Source organism: Megachile rotundata, chromosome 2, assembly GCF_050947335.1.
Source record: "Megachile rotundata isolate GNS110a chromosome 2, iyMegRotu1, whole genome shotgun sequence".
In the NCBI taxonomy this organism is placed as follows: domain Eukaryota; kingdom Metazoa; phylum Arthropoda; class Insecta; order Hymenoptera; family Megachilidae; genus Megachile; species Megachile rotundata.
In genome coordinates this window covers 3,913,040-3,935,571 of record NC_134984.1, presented here as the reverse complement: position 1 = coordinate 3,935,571, position 22,532 = coordinate 3,913,040, and the positions used below count along the sequence as shown (strand labels likewise).

The 22,532-nt window shown below is 38.2% G+C and overlaps 1 protein-coding gene, 1 long non-coding RNA gene and 1 pseudogene across 4 annotated transcripts in view; 2 read left to right on the top strand and 1 right to left on the bottom strand.

Moving 5' to 3' along the window:
* Positions 1-2,279: 2,279 nt before the first annotated feature.
* The window catches only part of LOC100878802 (uncharacterized protein C9orf85 homolog), a 95,559-nt gene continuing 75,306 nt past the window's right edge, over positions 2,280-22,532 (bottom strand). The window contains exons 4-5 of one of the 3 annotated variants that reach the window (XM_076542108.1): positions 16,035-16,109; positions 2,280-2,532 (exon numbers count right to left, since the gene is read on the bottom strand). In XM_076542108.1, the coding sequence (XP_076398223.1) occupies positions 16,069-16,109 (41 nt within the window). In that variant the 3' untranslated portion in view covers positions 2,280-2,532; positions 16,035-16,068. Of the gene's footprint in view, positions 2,533-7,480; positions 7,558-16,034; positions 16,110-22,532 lie in introns of those variants that run through there. The other 2 variants (XM_076542110.1, XM_076542109.1) reach the window with 2 other exon arrangements.
* LOC143266639 (uncharacterized) lies at positions 8,054-9,546 on the top strand. Its single transcript, XR_013041582.1, has 3 exons — positions 8,054-8,902; positions 8,974-9,066; positions 9,181-9,546. It is a non-coding gene; the product is annotated as an uncharacterized LOC143266639 (long non-coding RNA).
* On the top strand, positions 9,605-14,064 carry LOC143266603 (uncharacterized; annotated as a pseudogene).

The following is a 22,532-nucleotide window of genomic DNA, read 5'->3' as shown; positions in this document are numbered from 1 at the left end:
ATCATTGTACCTGCAGAATCAGTTCTCCGTGACATTATCACCTTCAAAGTAGTCCCCTTCAGCATTCACACACTTATGCATTCGGCGCTGCTATTGCTGGTAACAATTCTGGAACGAGGTTTTTGGAAATCCTTTCGGACGATTCTCCGTTTTTGCCTGAACCTCTTCAACTGAGGTGAAATGGGTTCCCTTTAAGCAAAATTTAACTTTAGGAAATAAAAAAAAGTCGCATGAAGCCAAATCAGACGAATAAGGAGGATTCCCTATCACAATAATAATTTTGCTGGTCAGAAACTGCTTGACAGATAGTGCCGTGTGAGCGGGTGCTTTGTCCCGGAGCAACAGCCATCCATCGCTTCACAACTGTGGCCTTTTTTTCCTAATTTTTTTCACGAAGTCTTTTTAGTATTTCAATGTAATAGTGTTAGTTAACAGTCTGACCACTGGGAAACCACTCAATCATTACAATTCCATTAATGTCGAATTTTGATTTTGACATGCGTTCTTTTTTGGATTTTGGGGATCCTGAAGACTTCCATTGCATCGACTGGCGCTTACTTTGTGAGTCATAGGTAAAAATATATGTCTCATCACATGTTACAACAGATTTCAACAAATTTTACAAGAAACTTGATGTTTATTCGCTGTTCGGTTTTTACGTTAGACATTTTTCCGGCAGAATGCAGTTGCACGTGTTCACTAAATAACGCAATATTTCCAAATGGTATGACCGATTCAATCGAAATTGGCAACATGGATAGAGGAGGTATGTGGGATGATGCCACAAAAACAATTGCTGCTAATTCCATTGTTTTTTCAAGTTACAGACCTAGTCTCGTTACTTTTGTGTCACACCTCGTATTTTACTAATCAAGCCGAATCTGATATCACATTATAACGTTCAAAAAACATTTATACATAAAACTTTATATACAGTGGGTAACAAAAGTAAGTACACACTTAAAGAGTGTGGCAAAAAGACATACGTGTCAAAGCAAATATGGAACTTCAAAAAACAAATTGTATATCTGCTGAAACTACATGAAATAATCTATATAATTATGCTGATGAAATATTTATTAGTGCTAGATTTCCTCGTAAAAAATAATAAATATTCACGGTCTGTAACGAATACACATTCCAAAAGTAAGTAAACACGACCGGCATTGCTCGATAACTTTTTAATACTTGCAATTTTGCAATTTATTTATAAATGACTAGATTATTTCATGCCGAATCTGAATTCATAAACTGTTTCTTTGTAGTGATTATCGTTTTCGAGAAAATTTGACTTAAAGGAAAATTGTGAATTTTCAACTTTGAAAATGTTTCGCAATCTTATAGTTGCTTCTATTCGTTATATTTTTATACCAAACTATTCTGCAGATTCTCTTGAATAAAATGATATGAATTGTGATAACATTATGTTGGATTTATCTATCACAAACTAAATGTTTTCTAACGTTGAAGGTTCGAGTCAAAAGGATGCAGCTATGTTCTTCAGCTGTTTTTTTCAACTGTAGGAACCCATAGGGTCTATTGGCTTGCAACGAATTTTTTCTCAACGGCCTTCTGCATTCTGAACGTTATCCTTGAAGAGAAAAGACGTGCTTTTCCGTGTTTCTAGATCCAGTATTAAAGTTTCTTTTTACAAACTATTTCTGCTTAATATTTTATTTTACCACCTATTTCCTATACATTGTAATTATTTAATTATGTTTAAATGCCAATGGAAGTGAAGAAGAAACCCAAGAGTCACCGATGTTTGCTGATGTTTTTTAATTTATTTCAACGACTAAGAAAATTCTAATTAGATCAAATGAAACAGTAAATATTACAGTTAAAAAAGGTACTCAAGAAAGATCACAAATCGTGTTATGCTTTGAGTACATGTGTAACGTCCCTGGGGGAAACCTTTTTTTTTCTACCACTATCATCACGACAATCTTCTATCCACCGATTAGAATACCCAATTATCGACAGTAGTTGAAAACTGTTCCTAGTTATTCTTATCAAAGAGACTTGTATCGTGCTCGACTTGGAAGACTGTTCTGTTCATAGATGGGTTTCGCTCGCCCTTTTATACTCGCAGGTTTGCCGAATTCCTGGAATTTCTATGACGTCAGAATATCTAAATTTTCATATAAATTCATTATTATACATTAATTATTGTTAGTAAAATAGTAAAATTAAACGTGGCGGGCGTTTATATAGTGTGAACATAGGCGTGAGTTATGTTACGGGATGCTCGGATGATTTTTAAAATAAATACACAATACTTTTGAAATAAGCACGTCTCTTTTAATTCTTTTGTCCGTTCGTACAGGCCACAGGCTTAATTAATAATGAATCAGTGTCTCGTCGCCGAGGCGATGGTACCCATGGCTCTTATCTTTTGTTTCGTCTATGGCGGGGCCTCATCCCGCCGGTGGCGATAAGGCCGGACTGCAGGTGGTCACATAACTCGTGCGTTTGCGTTGCGTTCTTTCCTTTCTTTTTGTCGTCTCGCGCTTAGTTCAGTTCAGTCCTCTTCTGTAATGGATATACGTGTGTTAGATATCTCACACAGGGTTTTTAATATTTACTGATAATATTGAAATGTGGATAAATGTTTGTTGATGGAAAATTAGTTTATTGCGAAAACGATTTGCGTTATTATGTGATATTGAATCTTGTACTGGCTGGTTTTTTGAGGTAAATAAAAAATAAAAAAAAAAATATCTAATTGGTTATGGGCCCAGACCACGTGGCCGGAAAGAAAACATAATGATGGACACGCGCTTTGCTATCGTTAAATTGAATAATAAGAACTTCCAGGTGTGGAAGTGTAAGGTCGAATTATTATTAATTCGAGAAGATTTGTGGCACACAATAAGTAGGCCAAGGCCACAAACGCCGGATGAAAAATGGGCTAGAGCGGATTCGCAAGCCAGGGCCACGATAGGTTTGCTTGTAGAAGTTGACCAATTGAGGCATATAAGGGACACTACAAGCGCTAAAGAAGCGTGGGATACATTAGCCAGATACCACCAGAAGGCCTCTTTAACAAACCAAGTTTATTTGTTAAAACAGATGTGCAATCTGAGATTGTGTGAGGGTGGTGATATGGAAGTTCACATTAATGATATGTTAAACATTGTAGATCAGCTGGCTGCATTAGGGGAGGCATTGAAGGAAAAATTAATAATTGCCATGATGTTGAGCAGTTTGCCTGAATCTTATAACACTCTTATCACTGCGTTGGAAACCAGAGCAGAAGAGGAGTTGACGTTAGAGCTAGTTAAGGGAAAACTGATTGACGAAGCATCCAGACGCAGGAATATGAAGGGTCATACAGAAGAGCGTGAAGAGAAGGCACTAAGGACACAACATAGTCAGTCATCAGGGGTTAAACAGTTTAATCGGAAGCCAACGGTAATACCTACATGCTATTTTTGTAACAAACCTGGTCACATGAAAAAGGCTTGTCTAAAGTATAAAAGGTGGAAGGATAAGAACAGTAAGGAAAAGGTAAATCAAGTAGCCGATTCAGAATCCGTGTCTGAGAATAAGGTATGTTTTTATATAAACAACGATTCGAATAGTTCTAAGAAACACCCCACATGGTATATTGACTCGGGTGCTACGAGTCATATGACCAACAACAAAGATTTCTTTCATATTTTGAATAAATGTTGTAATGAAAAGGTTAGATTAGCAAATGGGTCGTGTCTGGGCGTCTTAGGAAAGGGGGAGGGAGATATATTATGCCAAACTACAGATAAAGTACAACATATTAAAATAAAAGATGTTTTATATATCCCTTCGTTGGAAGAAAGCTTAATATCAGTCAAGAAATTAGCAGAAAAAGGTTTCAAAATTACTTTTACTGAAGATGTATGCCATGTAATTTATAATAACAGTATAGTAGCAGTTGCTAAATTACAAGGAAATTTATATAAATTAAATTTAGTACACAATGCCTTAGCTATGGCAAATCAGCACACTCTGAATTGCCAACACACATGGCATAGAAGCTTAGGTCACCGAGACCCCGTTTGCATTAAGGAAATGATGAATCAAGAGATTGTTACAGGCATAAAAATTAAGGATTGTGGCTTAAGAGAAGTATGCGAAACATGCATTAAAGGAAAAATGAAAAGGTTACCCTTTCCTAAGAAATCCACCAGTAAAACTACAGATATTTTACAGCTCGTGCATACGGACGTTTGCAGACCGATGCAGACGGTCACGCCCGGCAATAGACGCTATATCTTAACATTGATTGATGATTACAGCAGATATTGTGTCATTTATCTCTTGTCTCACAAATCTGAGGTTCCACAAAGAATACAGGAATTCGTACAGCACACGAAAACTAAATATAATAAAACGCCAAAAGTGTTCAGATCTGATAATGGTAGGGAATATATAAATACAGAGATCAAAGAATTTTTTCAGAAAGAAGGTATAGAAGTTCAATATACGGTACCCTATACACCCGAACAAAATGGTGTGGCGGAACGCAAGAATAGATCTTTGTTGGAAATGGCAAGATGTTTGTTAATAGATGCAGAGTTACCATATAAATATTGGGGCGAAGCAATAAATTTCGCAAATTATTTACAAAACAGACTATATACTAAGGCCACAGGTACTACCCCTTTAGAAAGGTGGTGCAATATTAAACCCAATTTGCGTGATATTCATCTATTTGGATGTAAGGTTTACGCACACATACCAAAAGAATCAAGGAGAAAGTTAGATGTAAAAGCTAAACAATTAAGATTTGTAGGTTTTGATGATAATTATAAAGGATATCGTCTCTTAGACACTGATACAAATCGAATTACCATTAATCGAGATGTAAGGTTTATAGAAGAAATTGACTTCAATAAAAAGGAAATTAATAATATCGATGAAATTAAGGTTAGTAACAATACATCGGAAGTTATAAATGAGCCGATTGAAAAACAAGCGGATGACAATAATACCGAGGTAACGATTCCTGAGTCGGATGACCAATCAGAGGAAAGTGAAAGTCAAAGTACATCAGAGGAAAGTGAAAGTCAAAGTACATCAGGATCAAATAGAGGTAGGGGACGACCCAAAATCTTAAGGACTGGAGCTAAAGGAAGGCCAAAGAAAATATATCAGTTGAAATATGCAGACACCGATGTAGAATCTGTAGCTTATGCTACAGAAGTTCCACTAAATCGAGCCATATCAGGCTCTGAGGCTAATGAATGGTTAATGGCAATGGTGAATGAACTTCGCTCCATGCTCGAAAATGATGTCTGGGATCTTGTCGAATGTCCAAATGATAGAAAAATTGTTGGCAGTCGGATTGTATTAACCAATAAATATGGAGCTGATGGTGGGATTGAACGGAAAAAGGCTAGAATAGTAGCCCAAGGGTTTAGTCAAAGGCCTGATGTAGATTTTAAGGAAACTTTTGCACCAGTAGCACGGTTGAGTTCCATTCGGTTGGTTGCAGCGATTGCGGCACACTATGGGATGATCATTCATCATGTCGACATCGCTACAGCGTACCTACATGGTTCATTGGACGAAGATATTTATATGAAAATTCCGGACAAATTGCAAGAAATGTTGGAAAAATTAATTTCGATTGAAGAAGTAAATAGTCCTATAAAGGTTAAAGCTGTTAAGATGCTGGATAAATTAAAATCAGGATCTAAAGTATGTAAACTTAAGAAAGCTATCTATGGGTTAAAACAGGCAGGTCGTCAATGGCATGCCAAATTGCATGAGAAGCTTAATAATTTTGGCGCAAGGGCTTCTAATTTTGACCCCTGTATATATCAAATCAATCAAGGTAAGGACATGTTACTTATTGTAGTTTATGTTGACGATATTTTAATAATATCTAGGGATTTGCAAAAAATCGAACGGGTTAAAGAGCACTTGTCCAAGACTTTCAGCATTAAAGATTTAGGTAATATCAAATACTGCCTTGGGATAGAATTTCAAATGAAGAAAGGAATCATCAAGTTAAGTCAAAAGGCATATATTAACCCGTTGCCGCACATGACGGCTATAGCTGTCCGATCTTTGGTGATATGTAGGCAAACGACGGCTATTGCCGTCGTGCACATTTTAATTAATAAAAAAAGAACAGCGTTAGTACGAAGTGTACTAATGCACACACTTGTTAATTATTGAGTAATACATTGAAAAAAAAAGTACAGCATGCCAGACAGCATATCAATTGTTTTTTTATGCGTTTTCTCATAATTTTTATTTCATTTTTACTATTTTATAAGCAAAATAAATTACAAATGATAATTTTCTTTCAAACTGATTTTCTTGTGTTAAGATTACACCTATTTACTCTCTTTTATTCATAGGAATCATTTTGAATTAGTAAAGCAAATGCCGTATAGTCGTCACGACGGTCATAGCCGTCATTTGCTTTGGAAAGAGAAAAAGTGACATGATGAGCAAATGACGGTTATAGCCGTCGAAAGTTTTTTTGGAAAAACTGTGGCCAAATGTGATAATTTTCACTTGCAAACATACAACTTACACTTGATTCCATCTGACAGTCATAAATAATTGATAAAAAAAAGTGCGTTTCTGAACGCGATCGTCAAATGAAAAGTGTGCGGCAACGGGTTAAAGAGCTTTTGCAAAGATTTAGAATGGAGGACGCAAACCCTGTAAAGACGCCATTAGATACTAATACTAAATTAGTTAAAGTGGATTCCAATTTAGGTACAACTACGAAAGAATATCCCTATCGAGAATTAATAGGAAGTCTCTTGTATTTGGCGGTTACGACAAGGCCTGATATTGCTTATGCGGTTAGCCATTTGAGTCAATTTAATGAATCACATGGTAAACCACATTGGGAGGCCGGGAAGAGAGTTTTGAGATATCTGAAGGGAACTATGGATTTTTGCTTAACATACAAGCGAAATAATGAAAACCTTAAAGGTTATACTGATGCGGATTGGGCAGGTTGCATAAATGATCGCCATTCATTTACTGGATACATTTACTTTTTAAGTGGAGGTCCGATAAGTTGGGAAGCGAGAAAACAGCGCACTATTGCTTTATCCACTACAGAAGCAGAGTATATGGCAATCACTGAGGCAGCAAAAGAAGCCGTTTACTTAAAAAACGCTCTTTCGGAACTAGGAATAGTTGAATCTTCAGATATTAATATTTTTAATGACAATGCGAGCGCAATTAAATTAGCTAAAAATTCTGTTTTTCACGCTAGAACTAAACATATAGAGATCAAACACCATTTTATTAGAGAGATTCTTAAGGAAAAGGAAATTCAGCTACATTACTTACGATCTGAAGATATGACTGCAGATATTTTAACTAAAGCGTTGAATGTATCAAAACATTTTAGATGTATTGAGTTATTGAATTTATAATTTAATTTGACGTTGATAAAGTTCGTTTAATTTTAAGGGGAAGTGTTAGTAAAATAGTAAAATTAAACGTGGCGGGCGTTTATATAGTGTGAACATCGGCGTGCGTTTGCGTTGCGTTCTTTCCTTTCTTTTTGTCGTCTCGCGCTTAGTTCAGTTCAGTCCTCTTCTGTAATGGATATACGTGTGTTAGATATCTCACACAGGGTTTTTAATATTTACTGATAATATTGAAATGTGGACAAATGTTTGTTGATGGAAAATTAGTTTATTGCGAAAGCGATTTGCGTTATTATGTGATATTGAATCTTGTACTGGCTGGTTTTTTGAGGTAAATAAAAAATAAAAAAAAAAAATATCTAATAATTATAAAATTGAACGGTTTAATTATATTTTAAATGTCGCTCTTTAATTTCTGGCTAACAATTCGGTATTAAAATAATAGTACAACGGTGTTTTAGCGAAAAATACATTTTCTGTCCTTTTCTAATCAACTGCGCACGAATTCTACGAGAGCCGAATCTATTCCGATTTACAGCTTTTTAATTGAAGGACATAATTTTGGTTCCGGCCATGAATAGTTTAGTACTGGTTGATTTTACGTATATAAATTGATTTAGCTAATTAATTAATTCAATGTCTGATAATGCCGTAAATAGAAATAGTGTCTCCATCCTTTTCTAGGATTAGTGCTGATCTCAAGGATTTCGGGCGAGCATCGCGGCACGTAGGCACATCATAGCGCAACGGAAATTTCTCATACAAAGCTATTTATTAGAATAAAATAAAGTAATACATAATCTTGTTTTAATTATTCTAACTCAATATTCAATTACTTTTACAGAAAACATTACCTACTCTAAATGAAAATTATAAGATAATTAATATAAATGATAATATATATATATATATATTGATTACCGACTGTCGAATTTAATAGAATCGGTAATAGATGCTTGATGTACTGTCGATAATTGTCAACTACTGTCGATAATTGGATATTCTAATCGGTGGATAGAAGATTGTCGTGATGATAGTGGTAGAAAAAAAAAGGTTTCCCCCAGGGACGTTACACATGTGTCAAACGTTTCGGAAAAATTATCGCACGAAATCCGAGAAACGTTCGTAAAAAAAAGACGACTATCAGCGATGAGCATCACTTCCGTTACTATATGAAGTTGTTACATGTTTATTTATTCTTAATAAATGATTGCAAGAGTCGGCATTAAACGTGTTATGTTTTTGGTGTTCGAATATATTTTCAAGTAATATTACTGAATTAAATATAAATTTGTATGTTTGACGGCCTTCAAACTCAGCCGCCTACAGGCGGTAGTCACATGACTGACGACTATGGCAGGCTGAGCGGGTGCTCGCTACGAACGACGTGCTTCAAGAAAGGACATTCGCTGACAAACTATGCTGCGCCATAGTCACACTCGCTCTAATGCAATACATGCGTAATATTCCTGTGTTATAACTATCAGTAAGACCGTCAATTTGTGTTGATTCAGGTAAAACCTGAGTAGTGATATAAGTTGTATATCGTTTGGATACAGTTAGATATTAAGTGTTCTTATTACAGTATTTCACTACAACAGCACGTGTTGGTTATTCAACCTAACTCTAGCCCGTTACTTTCGTCAAGTCGCCTCAGCAGAGGCTTACAAATTTAAAGGTAAATTATCTGAAATACCTTCAAGAAGTGTTTGACATTTCTTATATTGCATTGTATATTTCAAATCGTGGATATTTTACTGTATAGTTTATTGTTTATTTAATTTTACAACAGACGAACATTATGCTTCTCTTTTTTGTCATACAAAAATGGAAGGAAGAAAACAGTTCACAAATGAAGAACGTAAAATGTTGGATATCATACTCTCTACCTTCTGGAAAGAACAAAAATCACGTTAACAGTCACACCGTTTGCTCCCTATCTCCTATATCTCCCGTAAACAGTCAGTCAGCCTCATACTCATCCTGACTCACTTTCGACAGTTAGTCACCTACAACCTTTGTCCTTTCCCTTCTTTGACCCTTCCATACTGCCATTCCCGTAAAATATAAATAGAAGCAGAATTTGATAAAGGAGAGCATTTTGGCAGAGTCTTCTGTACTTTTGTTTCGTTCGACGCAATAAATAGTTTAACGTGAATTCTCTTGTTGTACCGTGATTCCTACAACCCCGGTCTCCGACAAAAATTGTTATACGTATGCACAATGAAGGTAATTCATACCGAAAAATAGCAACATTTTTTGGAAAAACACCAGCTGCTATTTTCGAAATAGTTGCTACTTATAAAAAAGACTGGTGAGTTTCTGTAGCACAAGGATCTGGACGTCCGAAAGTTACAACTCGTACAGACAAGAAAATCATAAATATTTTAATGTCATCTCTAGTTTTATCGACACCAAAGATACGAACCCAATTAATCAAAAAAATATAAATGTTCCAAGTACACAAACCACAAGAAGAATATTACATGCAGCAGAAAATTATGGACTTGTTTCAAGAGAATTGCCATATTTGAGTAAAATAAATTTGAAGAACCGTATGTAATTTTATGAAACGCATATGTTGCAATCTGACCAATTATGGAAGAAAATATTATGGACTGACGAATCTATAATTCGTATGAGGTACATACATCATCACGGTAGGATGTATGTGTGGAGAAAACAGAATGAAGAATTTTCATGCAATTGCATAAAACCAACACACAAAAGTATGAACAAGGGTATACCTAATAGTTTGGGAATGCTTTTCGGCTAATGGCATTGGGAAGATTGTACCACTAGCTAGAAGAGTGAACTCGAAAGTTTACCTGAAGCTGTTGCAAGATATAATTATACCCGAAGGATAGCGTTTAATAGGAAACGATTTTATTCTGCAGCAGGGTAATGTGCCTATTAATAAAGCCAAAATTAATATGGATTATATTAAAAATAATAATATAAATTTATTAGATTGGCCGCCACAAAGTCCCAATTTATCACCGATAGAGAGTATGTGGGCTATTCTGAAGTTAATGGACGATAAAGAGACGATAGCAGATTATATCGCACGTGCACGAGGTACGGCATCAAAATGTAAAAACCTAGGTGTCAATACTTCAGACCGAGAACTCATCTACTATGTTGTGAGAAGTTTGAACGGTAAATTCAATCGCATAAGAAGTATAATACAATAAAAACACAGCGAGAGAAGAAACTCGACGATGTGCTAGAAGACTTAAGGGGTAACACCACTCTAGAGCCCGAAAAAGAGGCCTAACTTTGACAATTTTTTTTGGAAGAACGATAAACGGGGAAGAATTTCTTTTCAGAGGGTTTATTTAACACATATTGAACTACAAAAAAATATTTTTTTATTGTCAGTTTCGTACAAAATGGTGGCGACAGAGCCCATCGTCAGAAACACGTTTTGGAAAAACACCGCCACGGGAGGACGGATTTCTCGCCATGTATGAGTCCCGGAATAAAAAATGAAAAAAATTTAGAATCTGTATACCATTGGCTATAAAAATAAGTAGGGGTTTTTTGATTAATCAATTTTTGTGGAAGTTATGCGTTTTTTAAGGAATGAATCGACTTTTTGCATGAAAAATGAGCACTAAATTGTTTATAAAAAAAAAAGTTTACATTCTATCAAAAAACGACTATGTACTTCGAAGGACAATATTGTTGTGCAGCTACTGTAAAAATTTCAGTTCAATCCATGCAATAGTTACCGAGAAATCCGTCCTCCCAGTTTGAAGAAACTGGTTTCGAGAAAAACGCGTTTGAAGTTTTATGAACATTTTGATCCTTAAATTCTCTATTCACCGCTAATCTGCAATGCTTGTACTATACATTTGGCTATCCAGATCAGTGTTTGCCACCTTCTCCAGCTTTCTGGATGCTTCTGTTTGTTTTGTAGGTAACAAGTAAACTTATTATTTTAAATGATAATAATTGTTAATATAGTACATTTGTATTCTTTTGTTCCTTGTGTGATGGTGGGGGAACAGGATCGCGTGAGGACGAGAGCGAGCGATTCGCACTTCTCTCTGCTCGGTACATGCGTAAGGATTGCACCACGTGCGCGTAAAAGTAATTGGTTATCCTGAGTTTTGTGTCTAAATATACGAGGTCTGTCCCAAAAGTATCCGACCTTCTTTAATTTCTTCGCACCTGACAATTTTAGCATCATTTGCCAGGTATGAGTATCAAGTGCAAAGCTTTACGAACACCCACGATATCGCAGTTTTCGTCGGGACGCTTAGTTCATGTGCAACGTGTATTTGTTTACGAAGCGTTTTTTACGTTCGTCGCATTCTGTTGTTGTGAAAAATGAGGGAAGGATCGGAGCAACGAATTTGCATCAAATTTTCCTTAAAACTCGAAAAGAGTTGTTCGGAAACCATCGATATGATGAAGAAGGCATTTGGGGATGAGTATATGAGTAACACACAAATCGAAGAGTGGTATAAGCGGTTCAAAGATGGCCGCACATCTGTTGATAGTAACCCACACTCTGGGCGGCCTTCCACGACAACAAGACCTAATAATATCGAACGTGTGCGACTTGCGATCAACGAAAATCGTCGATTGACTGTGCGAGAACTAGAATGTGATCTTGGAATACCGAAAACTAGTTTTGGCCTCAGTTTTGGTCAAGCGGTGATTGGCTTCTTCATCACGATAACGCGCCAGCGCATGCATCGAATCTTGTGCAACAATATTTGACGAAGCACAAAGTCTTACAGCTCCGTCAGCCTCCGTACAATCCTGATGTAGCTTTCTGCGATTTTTGGTTGTTTCCAAGATTGAAAATGCCACTCAAAGGACACCGATTCGACGATAAAGAAACGGTCGAAACTAATACGACAAAAGCTCTAAAGGCTATTCCGAAAAACGAGTTCCAGGACTGTTTCCATAAGTGGAAAGGTCGTTGGTAGAGTATTCTACAATCAAATGGGGATTACTTCGAAGGATGCCACCAGCCTGATGACATAGGATAACACCAGCAGGGAAATATGAAGGAAGGTCGGATACTTTTGGGACAGACCTCGTATATTCTTGTCTATATATTACATCTGCCTTTTATTAGCTTACAATAATAATATGAAAGCGATGAATTGCAGCATACCGCGCGAGTACTCAGTGCGCGCTCTGAGGCGCTGCGGCAAAATTGATAATTGAACCATTTAAAATTTGTTTTTCACTATAAATCAAACGGCATTCTGTTCTTAAGACCCTAAAGTATTGTTTTAGCAAAGAAAAAAAAAAATCGACTTTCTGAAAATCCTAGAGTGGTGTTACCCCTTAAGGGAAGAAGAAAGAGAGCTAAATAATCAAAAAAGACGGAACAATGCAGCCTACGCAGTGAGAGATGGAAAACGCAACGCCGACAAGAAATGTTACGAATGTAAAAAATCTAGACATTTATCAACATCATGCTTGTACCGTAGGTCTAATAACAACGATGGTGAGAGGAAGGATCCATATCAAACTAGGGTATGTGGAAATCAGCGCAGTGACATATAACAGCATGGCAACATAATGCAATGTTGTGGCACAAACGATTGGCTCATTTGAGTTCTAAATACAGGGTGCAGCGCCAAAATCCGGACAAAATTTAATTTAAATTTCCAAACCAAGCGCAGAATATAACCAAAGAGCCGCGATTGTCGAAAGTATTCGCGCTGGCTGCACAGCGACAGAAATCATTCGTTTCTTCGGGTACCCGAGATTGACTGTATACGATGTAATCAAGAAATATGAGTCGGAAAAGTTAAACGGAAGTTCTCTAACACCAATCAGGAAGTCTCATTCAAAGGAGCGTATTATCAGGACACGCGATATCGTTCAACGTGCTCACGAATTGATTTCGGAGGATCCTGGGCAGTCAATTAGAAAAATATTATCGGTCGTCGGTGTGAGCGAAAAAACGATGCGTCGGATCGTTGAGGAGGATCTTCGGTACAAGTCTTACATAATAAAAGTGAGGCAAATGCTTTCCGAAGCTGCTAAAGTAAAGCGAGTCGAACACTGCAATCTTCTGTTGTGTTCGTTAAAAAACAATTGTACCGGTCGCATCAAATTTTCTTCTGATGAAAAAATTTTTACCGTTGATGCGAAAATTAATAGGAGAAATGATCGGTGGCTCGCCCATGACGCTGAGGATGTTCCAGTTGTGGCCAGAACAAAATTTCCCGCAAATGTTCACGTATGAAGTGTCGTGTCCAGTGAGGGTGATGTGATGCCACCACATTTCTTTGAGAAAGGGGAGAATATCACAAAGAAAGTATATTTGCGTGTCCTCACAGATATAGTGAAGCCGTAGATGGATAATGTATCGTGTGGAAAGCCGTATGTTTTCCAGCAAGACGGTGCGCCTGCCCACACGAGTCATTTGATACAAAATTGGCTGTCCGACAACGTCGACATGTTCTGGTCGAAAGAATCTTGGCCTCCTAATAGCCCGGATTTAAATCCTTTGGATTATTATGTATGGAGCGTAGTTGAAAGGGTTACTAATAAATCCAGACATGCTAACATAGAGTCATTAAAAGCCGTTATCAAGGCAACATTCGCCGATATAGACCGCGATGCACTAAAACGGGCCTGCAAGCGCTTCAGACCACGATTGGAAGCAGTTATTCAAGCAGAGGGAGGATATATTGAATAAATGAGTTCTTTATACCCTTACTAACAATGTAGTAAATATTTCCGTTTTAGCAATAAAAATTATGTTTGAATGTAACCTTTCATTTGTCCGGATTTTGACGCCGCACCCTGTATATTGATAGATTGATTAAAGAATCTCTTGTCGAAAACGCCGATAAAATTTGCAAAGGAAAGATTAAATGCAAGTGTTGTAGTATGTCAAAGTTAACGCAAAAACCCCATAAAACGGTAGAATGCGAAGTCACTAGTAATCCATTAGAACTTGTATATGTTGATTTGTGCGGACTTGTGCCAACTGACTCTGTTGGATTTATTCAACACAATAAGTGTTGCCTTCAACAAAAATCATCGGGTCGTAAACTTTCACTGACGTTGGAGTTTCGACTCAAGAGGTTGCACATGTTTGTTTGTCACCATAGGACCCATAGGGTCTATAGAGTCGTAACGGATTTTTCCTTCAACGAGTTTTCTTATTCTTACGGTTTTCGTTGACGAGTAAAGACATACCTTTCAGAGCTTCAGAAGTATAATTAAAGTTTCTGTTAAAATATAATTAAAATATAATTAAAGTGTTACTTTATCTCACCGCCTATTTCCTATAGACTCAATTAAAGGTTCCAGGTACATGATTGTGATAGTAGACGATTACACAGGCATGTATTTTGTATATTTTCTCAAACATAAAGGTGAATCATTAAACTATTTCATTGAATTTCAGAAGAAATTCAAAAACAGATTAGAAACAAAGATTAAAAGTACATATTAGAACCGATAATGGTCGAGAATTTATTAACGAGAGTTTCCGTAAACATTTAAATGAATAAGGTATTAGTCATCAAAAAACCGTGTCGTTCAATCCGCAAAGTAATGGAAAAGTAGAAAGGGCAAATCGCGTACTATTGGATAGGGCCCGTACTATGCTTAATGACAGTAAATTGCCCCCCGAATTTTGGGCAGAAGCGGTAACAGCTGCATATCACATCTTAAATTTAGCTCCCAGAAAAGGAAAAGCAAAAACTCCTTTCGAATTATTTCTCGGCCATAAACCGTCATTGGAGCACTTAAAAGTGTTCGGCTGCGTCGCGTTTTTCTAGGTACCAAAAACACATCGTGATAAATTAGAACCAAGAGGCGAAATTGGTATAATGGTAGACTATGCTAGGAGTCGTAGCGGATACCGTATCTATGATATTAAAAACTGTAGAGTAATAGAGGAACATACAATCAAATTCCATGAAAATACTATGGGTTTTAGTTTCAATTCTGAGGAACCTTGACACTCCCAAAGATTACACTAACGAAGAAAAAGAAACAATCCTAAAAGAGAATCACAATGAAATCAGAGGGCATTTAGGTATCAATCGGATTATTAAACGTATTTAAGAGCAACACCATTGGACAAATTTAGAATCCGATGTTACAGATTTTATTAAAAACTGCGAAACTTGTCAACGCGAAAAACTTGTACGCGATAGGCAAAAGGAAGAAACTATTATTACTGACATTCCGATAGAGCCAAATACTAAGATAGCCATGGACATATTCGGACCCTTAACCAAGACCAAACAAAATAACTAGTTCATCCTTTCGATCCAAGACATGTTAACCAAATACCTTGTACTCATTCCTTTCAAAGATCAACAAGCTACTACCATTATCCTCGGATGATTGGATCACTATGTATATATATTTTCAGCACCGAAACAAATTTTAACAGACCAAGGAACTAATTTCGTTTGTAAGCTTATGGGAATTTTTGAGCAAGCTTTCAAGAAACGACATGTCAAAACAACCTCCTTTCATCCTCAATCGAACGGTTCCCTTGAACGAACACATAATACAATCAAAGATTTGATACGAACTTATATAACAGACAGACAAAACGATTGGGACGAAAAATCTTAAGCTAATCTGCATGGGTTATAACACTTCAGTTCATGAAGCTACAGGTTATACACCGTTTGAACTCACCTTCGGTCCCAAAGCTAACATGCCCTCCACCATTTCAGCAACACCATCCCTTTCTGAAGAACAGCTTTTCAAAATCTGGAAACGATGACACGACACTTACTTAACAGAAGTAATCAAAACGCTCAACAAAAACAAAGCACGCTACAAACGCGACCAAGACCGGAAAATTATAAAACTCTAAACTGTATTTAACATAGGTGACAGAGTATTATAACATAACGACCATAAACAAAACAAACTCGACCACAAATGGTTGGGACCAGCCGAAATTATCCAAACATCACCTTCTACGTATACTATTGAATTAACCGTCTCAATCGATGGTTAAGAGAAATTCTAGATAATAATACTAAAATTTGCACACCTTTTATAGGAACCATGCAATATTCCCTGTATCTACCATTGCAAACGGGAACAGATTGAATAATTATCTCTCACCGAAGCGAGCAGGTACAAATCCTTTGCGGACAGATTTAAAATTTTATAACCTTAAAGAAAGGTTGGTAGGAATGGGGGCGTCGGCGACGGTGGAGCCGGAGAAGATGAAGCGGTGGCATGGGGAGATAGGGAGAGACGCGGAAAGTAGCGGCCATTGTGATCGAGAACGTGGTGTTGGAAAGTTGTGCGTAGTAAGTGAGGAAAGAGACATGGACAGTGATAGCGAGGAAGTAAGAAAGAACAATCTAGGTATTGAGAACTTTAAAAACATTAATAATAATAATGAAATAGACAATAAGAATAGAAATAAGGTAGATAGTAGACATAGTGAAAGCATAGTAAATAAGGAAAATAGTAATAAGAACGATGGAAAAGAGGAAGGCCACGTGGCAAAGGGTAATGAGAAAGAAGGGGAGGATAAGAATGATAGGGAGAGGAAAGGTAGGGAATGGAGACTGGCTTTATATGAGGACGATGTTAAGTGGGATGAATATGTAGTATGCGTTGTGCTGAGGAATAGAAATAATAATAGGGCGACTGAAAGGAACAATCTGATTAAAATATATAGGTTAGTGCAAGGAGCAGGGGTGAAAATTCATACCATACGAATGATTGGTTTCAGTAGGGCGGAAGTTACAACTAAAAAGAAGGAGGAGGCGAATGGTCTTTTGAGGAAATACGGAAGAAGAGAAGGGGCTGTAAGTGCATTTCTACCTAAAAGGATGGCGTATAGAAGAGGCATAATCTAGGTGTGGGAGGATTCTATTAAAGAATTAAAGGAGGAAGCGATGCCGGGACAAGGTCAATATGTGATGGAAAGGATGAAAAAGAGGAGGAACATAGATGGGAAGATGGTTTTTAGTCCACTTAGGATGATCATAATTACGTTTAGAGGTAGTGTACTCCCCACAAGGCTGCTCATTGGACAGGGGCATGTCGGAATAAAAATTGAGCCGTACATCGATCCGGTGAAACAGTGCTATAAATGTTTAAGATACGGTCATTATCAGGCTCAGTGCAAAGAAGAGGATAGGAGGTATGTAATATGCGGAGAGAAGAGTCATGGTCAGTGCGAGAGGAAACCCAGATGTGTTAATTGCGGAGGAGATCACGGTTCACTCGCACGTATGTGCTAGGTGTGGCAGAGGGAGGCGGCAATAAAGAATGTAATGGCATACAAAAATGTAGAATTCGAGACGGCAAGGAGCATGGTGGCAAGATCGACAGGTAACAAGGAGTGAGATAGAGTAGGAGGGGTCGACGATTTTGTTGGAAGCAGCGGAGATTTTCCGACGTTAGTTGTGAAAGAAAGAAGGGAGACGTGGGTCACTAAGTGACTTAGGTTTAGTGAGTGGTGTGATTGGTGTATGAAAGTAAAGCGGTCCCCTGGTTGGGCAAGAACCAGGGGAATAATAGAGAGGAAGGGAGGAGGGAGGAGTGCTGAAGGAACGAGGGAAAAGAGGATAGGAGAGGTACAGAGATTGAAAAAGGGAATGAGCAGTTAGGAGATAGAGAAACAGGAAGAGAAGAGAGTGGAGGAGGATAAGGTGGAAGGAAGACTTGGCCGGAATGGAAAGAACGAGAAAGAAGAGAGGGAATTGCTACAAAGTTTAAGAAAGGATTGGGCACTAGAGTACCTAGCGGAAGAGGAGGAAGCGGTATTAAAAGTATCGGTGAAGGAGAGAAAAGGGTTAAGAGGAGATGTAGAGGTGAGGAGAGGAGAAGAAGAGGAAAGCATAGATATGGAGGAGTGTAAGAAGAGGATGAGGGAGACGGAAGTAGAAGAGGAACAGCAGAAATAAGATAGCGGGAAGGAAAAGAAGAGAGTAAGGGAGATGGAAAGAAAGGAGGGAGCGAACCAATGAGGAGCGAGAACGGGAGGAAAAGGAGAAAGTTAAGGTAGGAAGGTTGGCAAGCGTGGAAACACCAGCGACGGTGGCGCCGGAAAAGACGATGCGGGAACATGGGGAAACGCAGGGAGACGCCGCAAAAATCGGCCATTGTGCTGTAACGTGCGTAGGTGAGAGGTTGTGGGAGACGAGAGAAGGTGAAACAGTGAGAGACGAACTAATAAAAGAAGTGCGAAAGGACGCTGTAGGTAATATAGACAATATTAATGATATTGACAATAATAATTTAGATAGCGTAAGAGATAAAAATCACTTAGAATGTAGGAATAGGATAGAAAATGTTAATAGGGATGGGGAAGGCCACGTGGTGGATATAAGCGAGGAAAGAAGGAATGGGATAAATGAAAAAGAAAGAAAGGGTAAGGAGTGGAAGATCAATTTATACGAGGAAGAGATGAAATGGGATGAATACGTGGTGTGTGTTGCATTAAGGAATAAGTCGAATAAATCCAAAAGAAACAATTTGATCAAAATTTATAGACTGGTACAGGGGGCGGGGGTGAGAATCCACACTATAAGAATGGTCAGTTTCAGCAGAGCGGAAATATCGACAAAGAGAGGACAGAAGGCTAACGGATTGCTGAAGAGGTATAGTGGGAAAGAGGGACCTGTGACAACGTTTTTACCAAGAAGAATAGCGTATCGTCGAGGAATAATCTACGAATAGGAGAACTCGGTAGAGGATCTGGAGAATGAGGCGATGCCGGGATAGGGGCAGTTTATTCTTGAAAAGATGAAGAGGAGAAGAATTGTGGATGGAAAAGTTACTTATCAGGCGTTGAGAACAATAATGATAACTTTTAAGGGTACCATCTTACCGACGAGGCTATTAATTGGCCAAGGTCACGTAGGTATTAAGATTTAGCCGTACATTGAATCGGTGAAGCAATGATTTAGGTGTTTGAAATTTGGACACTTCCAAGCGGCGCGGCGTGTAGGGAGAATGAGAGGATATGTATTGTGAATGGTGACAAAAGCCATGGGGCATGTGACAAGAAGCCCAAGTGTGTAAATTGTGGGGAAGAGCATGGGTCCTTGGCCCGAATGTGTTGGGTCTGGCAACGCAAAGCCGCAATAAGAAAGGTTATGGCGTTTATAAACGTAGAATTTGAGTCGACGAGAGGAATGGTTGTTAGGTCGATGGGTGAGTGAGAAATGGACAGGACAGGGGGAATAGAAGAGTTGGCAGGAAGCAGTGCGGATTTCCCGGCTTTGGTGGTGAAGGAGAAGAGGGAGTTCTGGGAAAAGAAGGAAGTGCCGATCCAGAAGGAGTTGGAGTTAATAAGGAAATTGAGATACGGTAATGGGAGAGAGAGTGAGAGATATAGAGGTCAGGAAGCACAAGGTGGGTCATCATTCAGCGAGGTGACAAGGAGAGGCTTGAATGAACAGAGCGAGGAGGAGGGAGACTGGGGACAAAGGAACCGAAGTAGTGAAATGGGAGGAGAAGATCAGGGAGGAGAGAGAGAGACAAAGAAGGAAAGTGGAAGCAGGTGAAGAGAGGAGATAGACCTCCTCCTCCATGCTTCAATGAAAAAACAGATGGGGTGTTGTCAAAGAATCGTTACTTTTGTTTAGAATGTAAGGAGAAGACGGAGAAGAAGAAAAAGAAAAAAGAAGGAGGAATCCAAATTCTTAAAAGAATTCTGCTGCCGCATTACCTGGTGGGGGCGGAACCCGAAGGTGAATGTGAATATGAGAGGCTGGACTGGGCCCTTAACAGGGATGAAATGGAAAAGGAGAGAAGGAGGGTTAGAAAAGAAAAACAAATGAATAGGGAGTGGGTGGTGGAGTTAAAAAAGAGGAAGGAGGATGAAATTATAGAAGAGGTGATAAAATCATGAAAATTCAAAATCGCTTCAGTCAGAATTGGTGCAAAGGTCAGGTAGTCCTATTTGCCCGTGATGTATTCGAAGTTGCCGAACAACTTCCACTTAGATTAAACGAGACCGGTATAATGATTGTCGTAGAAAGGCTAGAAAATTTGGAACGACAGCGACAATTTGAAATAGACGTCGGTAAACTTCGAAGAGCTTTAGAATGGCTGCTACAAAATAATGCTTTGTACAAAGATGTGCGACCATGTTTTTCTAATATTATCAATAACATTTCGGAAATAGCTCATGTCACTGAAGAGCTTCCTATTGTAAGAAAAGAAATTGAAGTTGCACAAAGAAGTACTGAATCAAACAGTAAATTTGTGCATGTAGGCCATAATGTAGCTATTTTACGAGGCACGTGCCATCAAGCTAGCGATCGCTTCAGCATCGAATCTCGCGGTAAGCAATGCACAGGCATAGCTGCAGTTGCTTGTGTTGCGTTTAATTTGCTCGATCCTAGTACGTGGTGTACTAGTGATATTGATTATGTACTTTTAGTAGGAGATAAATATTACCGTGATTGCATTGAAGCGCGAAATAACCCTGACCCCGGAGAAGTCAATGTAGACTACTTAGCTGTAACAGAATTATTGCCACACTTATTGTTTAATAATATCAGAGTCGGTATTGACATTGGCTATGAAATGGCTGTAAATGGTAATATTGACATTGATAACGGTGATGAAGGATTCCCAAATTTAAAAAACGGTTTAATTATGTTTTTCCAACAGTATACATACGGAATTCTTACCGCGAATTTTGTATCAGTCGCTGTATCATGCAGCAACCAGTCGGAAAGTCCCTGCTATTGGTTGTTTGATTCCCAAGAGGTCCGAAAGGATATAAAGTACCGTCACGGGGCCTTTCATGCTGTATGAAATTTACGAATATTGATGATTTACACATAATCTTGCGTCGTAATTTATATGCTAAAGGAGGTAATAGCAATGTGCTAAATATCTACTCATTAACACCTGTAGCAATTGCACCCGAAAGGAATAGATCCCCACAAGTCGAAAGGATACAACAATCACCTGCTGCGACTACTTATACAGAGTCCGGCGAGGCGCAAGTTGTTTTCGCAACAAGTATGTTACGTTCGATTGATGACGATATTCCCAATATCGATAATATCGTATCTATCGGTAATAATAACAACGCAGAAAGTGATCCGATAAGATTGGCGAATATACATAGAAAAACTGCGCCTCCTTTGAACCTAGAAAGGGAAAGAAGAATGGAAGAACTGTGTTGGTTCTTTCTATTTCCAGATGGAAAAAATGGTTTCGGAGAGCACCGAGATATCTCAATAACACCACTGGATTACTTCCAAGCGCGTATTCTAAGCAATGACAAACGATTTCAACGAACAGATTATTTGTTCTTCGCATTATCTGTTGTTGAATATTACCGCGCAAAAGCTAGTGTTTCAGTATCATGTAGAATGCGCCAAGGAGAACATACTCCACAGCGATTAGTAGATAATGTGCACCTCACGATGAGAAATAAAAGAGGATCGGTATCATACTGGAAACGTTGCTGTTCGGAATTAATCGCCATGGTTCGAAGTCTTGGACCGCCCACATGGTTTGCTACCTTCTCTTGCAATGATCTAAACTGGCCGGATATGTTGAAAGCGTTACTTTTATCCGATGGTCGTCCCATTACTGATTTTGAAAACCTAACTTGCGCGGATCGACTAAAGTTGGTTCAGAAATATCCAGTAGTTATAGCAAGACAATTTACGGTACGAGTAAACGCGTTGATGCAGTATTTAAAAAACTCTCATTGCTTAGGTGGCGTTGTTATCGATTTTTGGTATAGAATTAAATTTCAGAATAGGGGAAGTCCACATTTACACATGCTGATTTGGTGTGAAAATGTACCCGATTTCCTTACGAATGAAGGCCGCAACGTTATTGAGAAAGTTGTATTTTGTTCATTGGAAGCAGAAAACCAAGACATGAGCGACATAGTACAAAGTGTCCAAATTCATAAACATTCTGATACATGTTACAAAGATCGTAATAATCGTTGTTGTCGTTTCGGATTTCCTAGACCGATAAGTGAAACAACGATGTGCTTGGGTCCAGATGACACACTTGCCAACAATGGACGTTTCTGTGTACTTAAGAGAACCGTAAATGAAGTTATGGTAAATAATTACAATCCAACTCTTTTAAAGCTTTGGGAAGCAAACATGGATATTCAACCATGCGGAAATGTTACAGCAGTTGCATATTATATTGCTAAATACGCAAGTAAGTGCG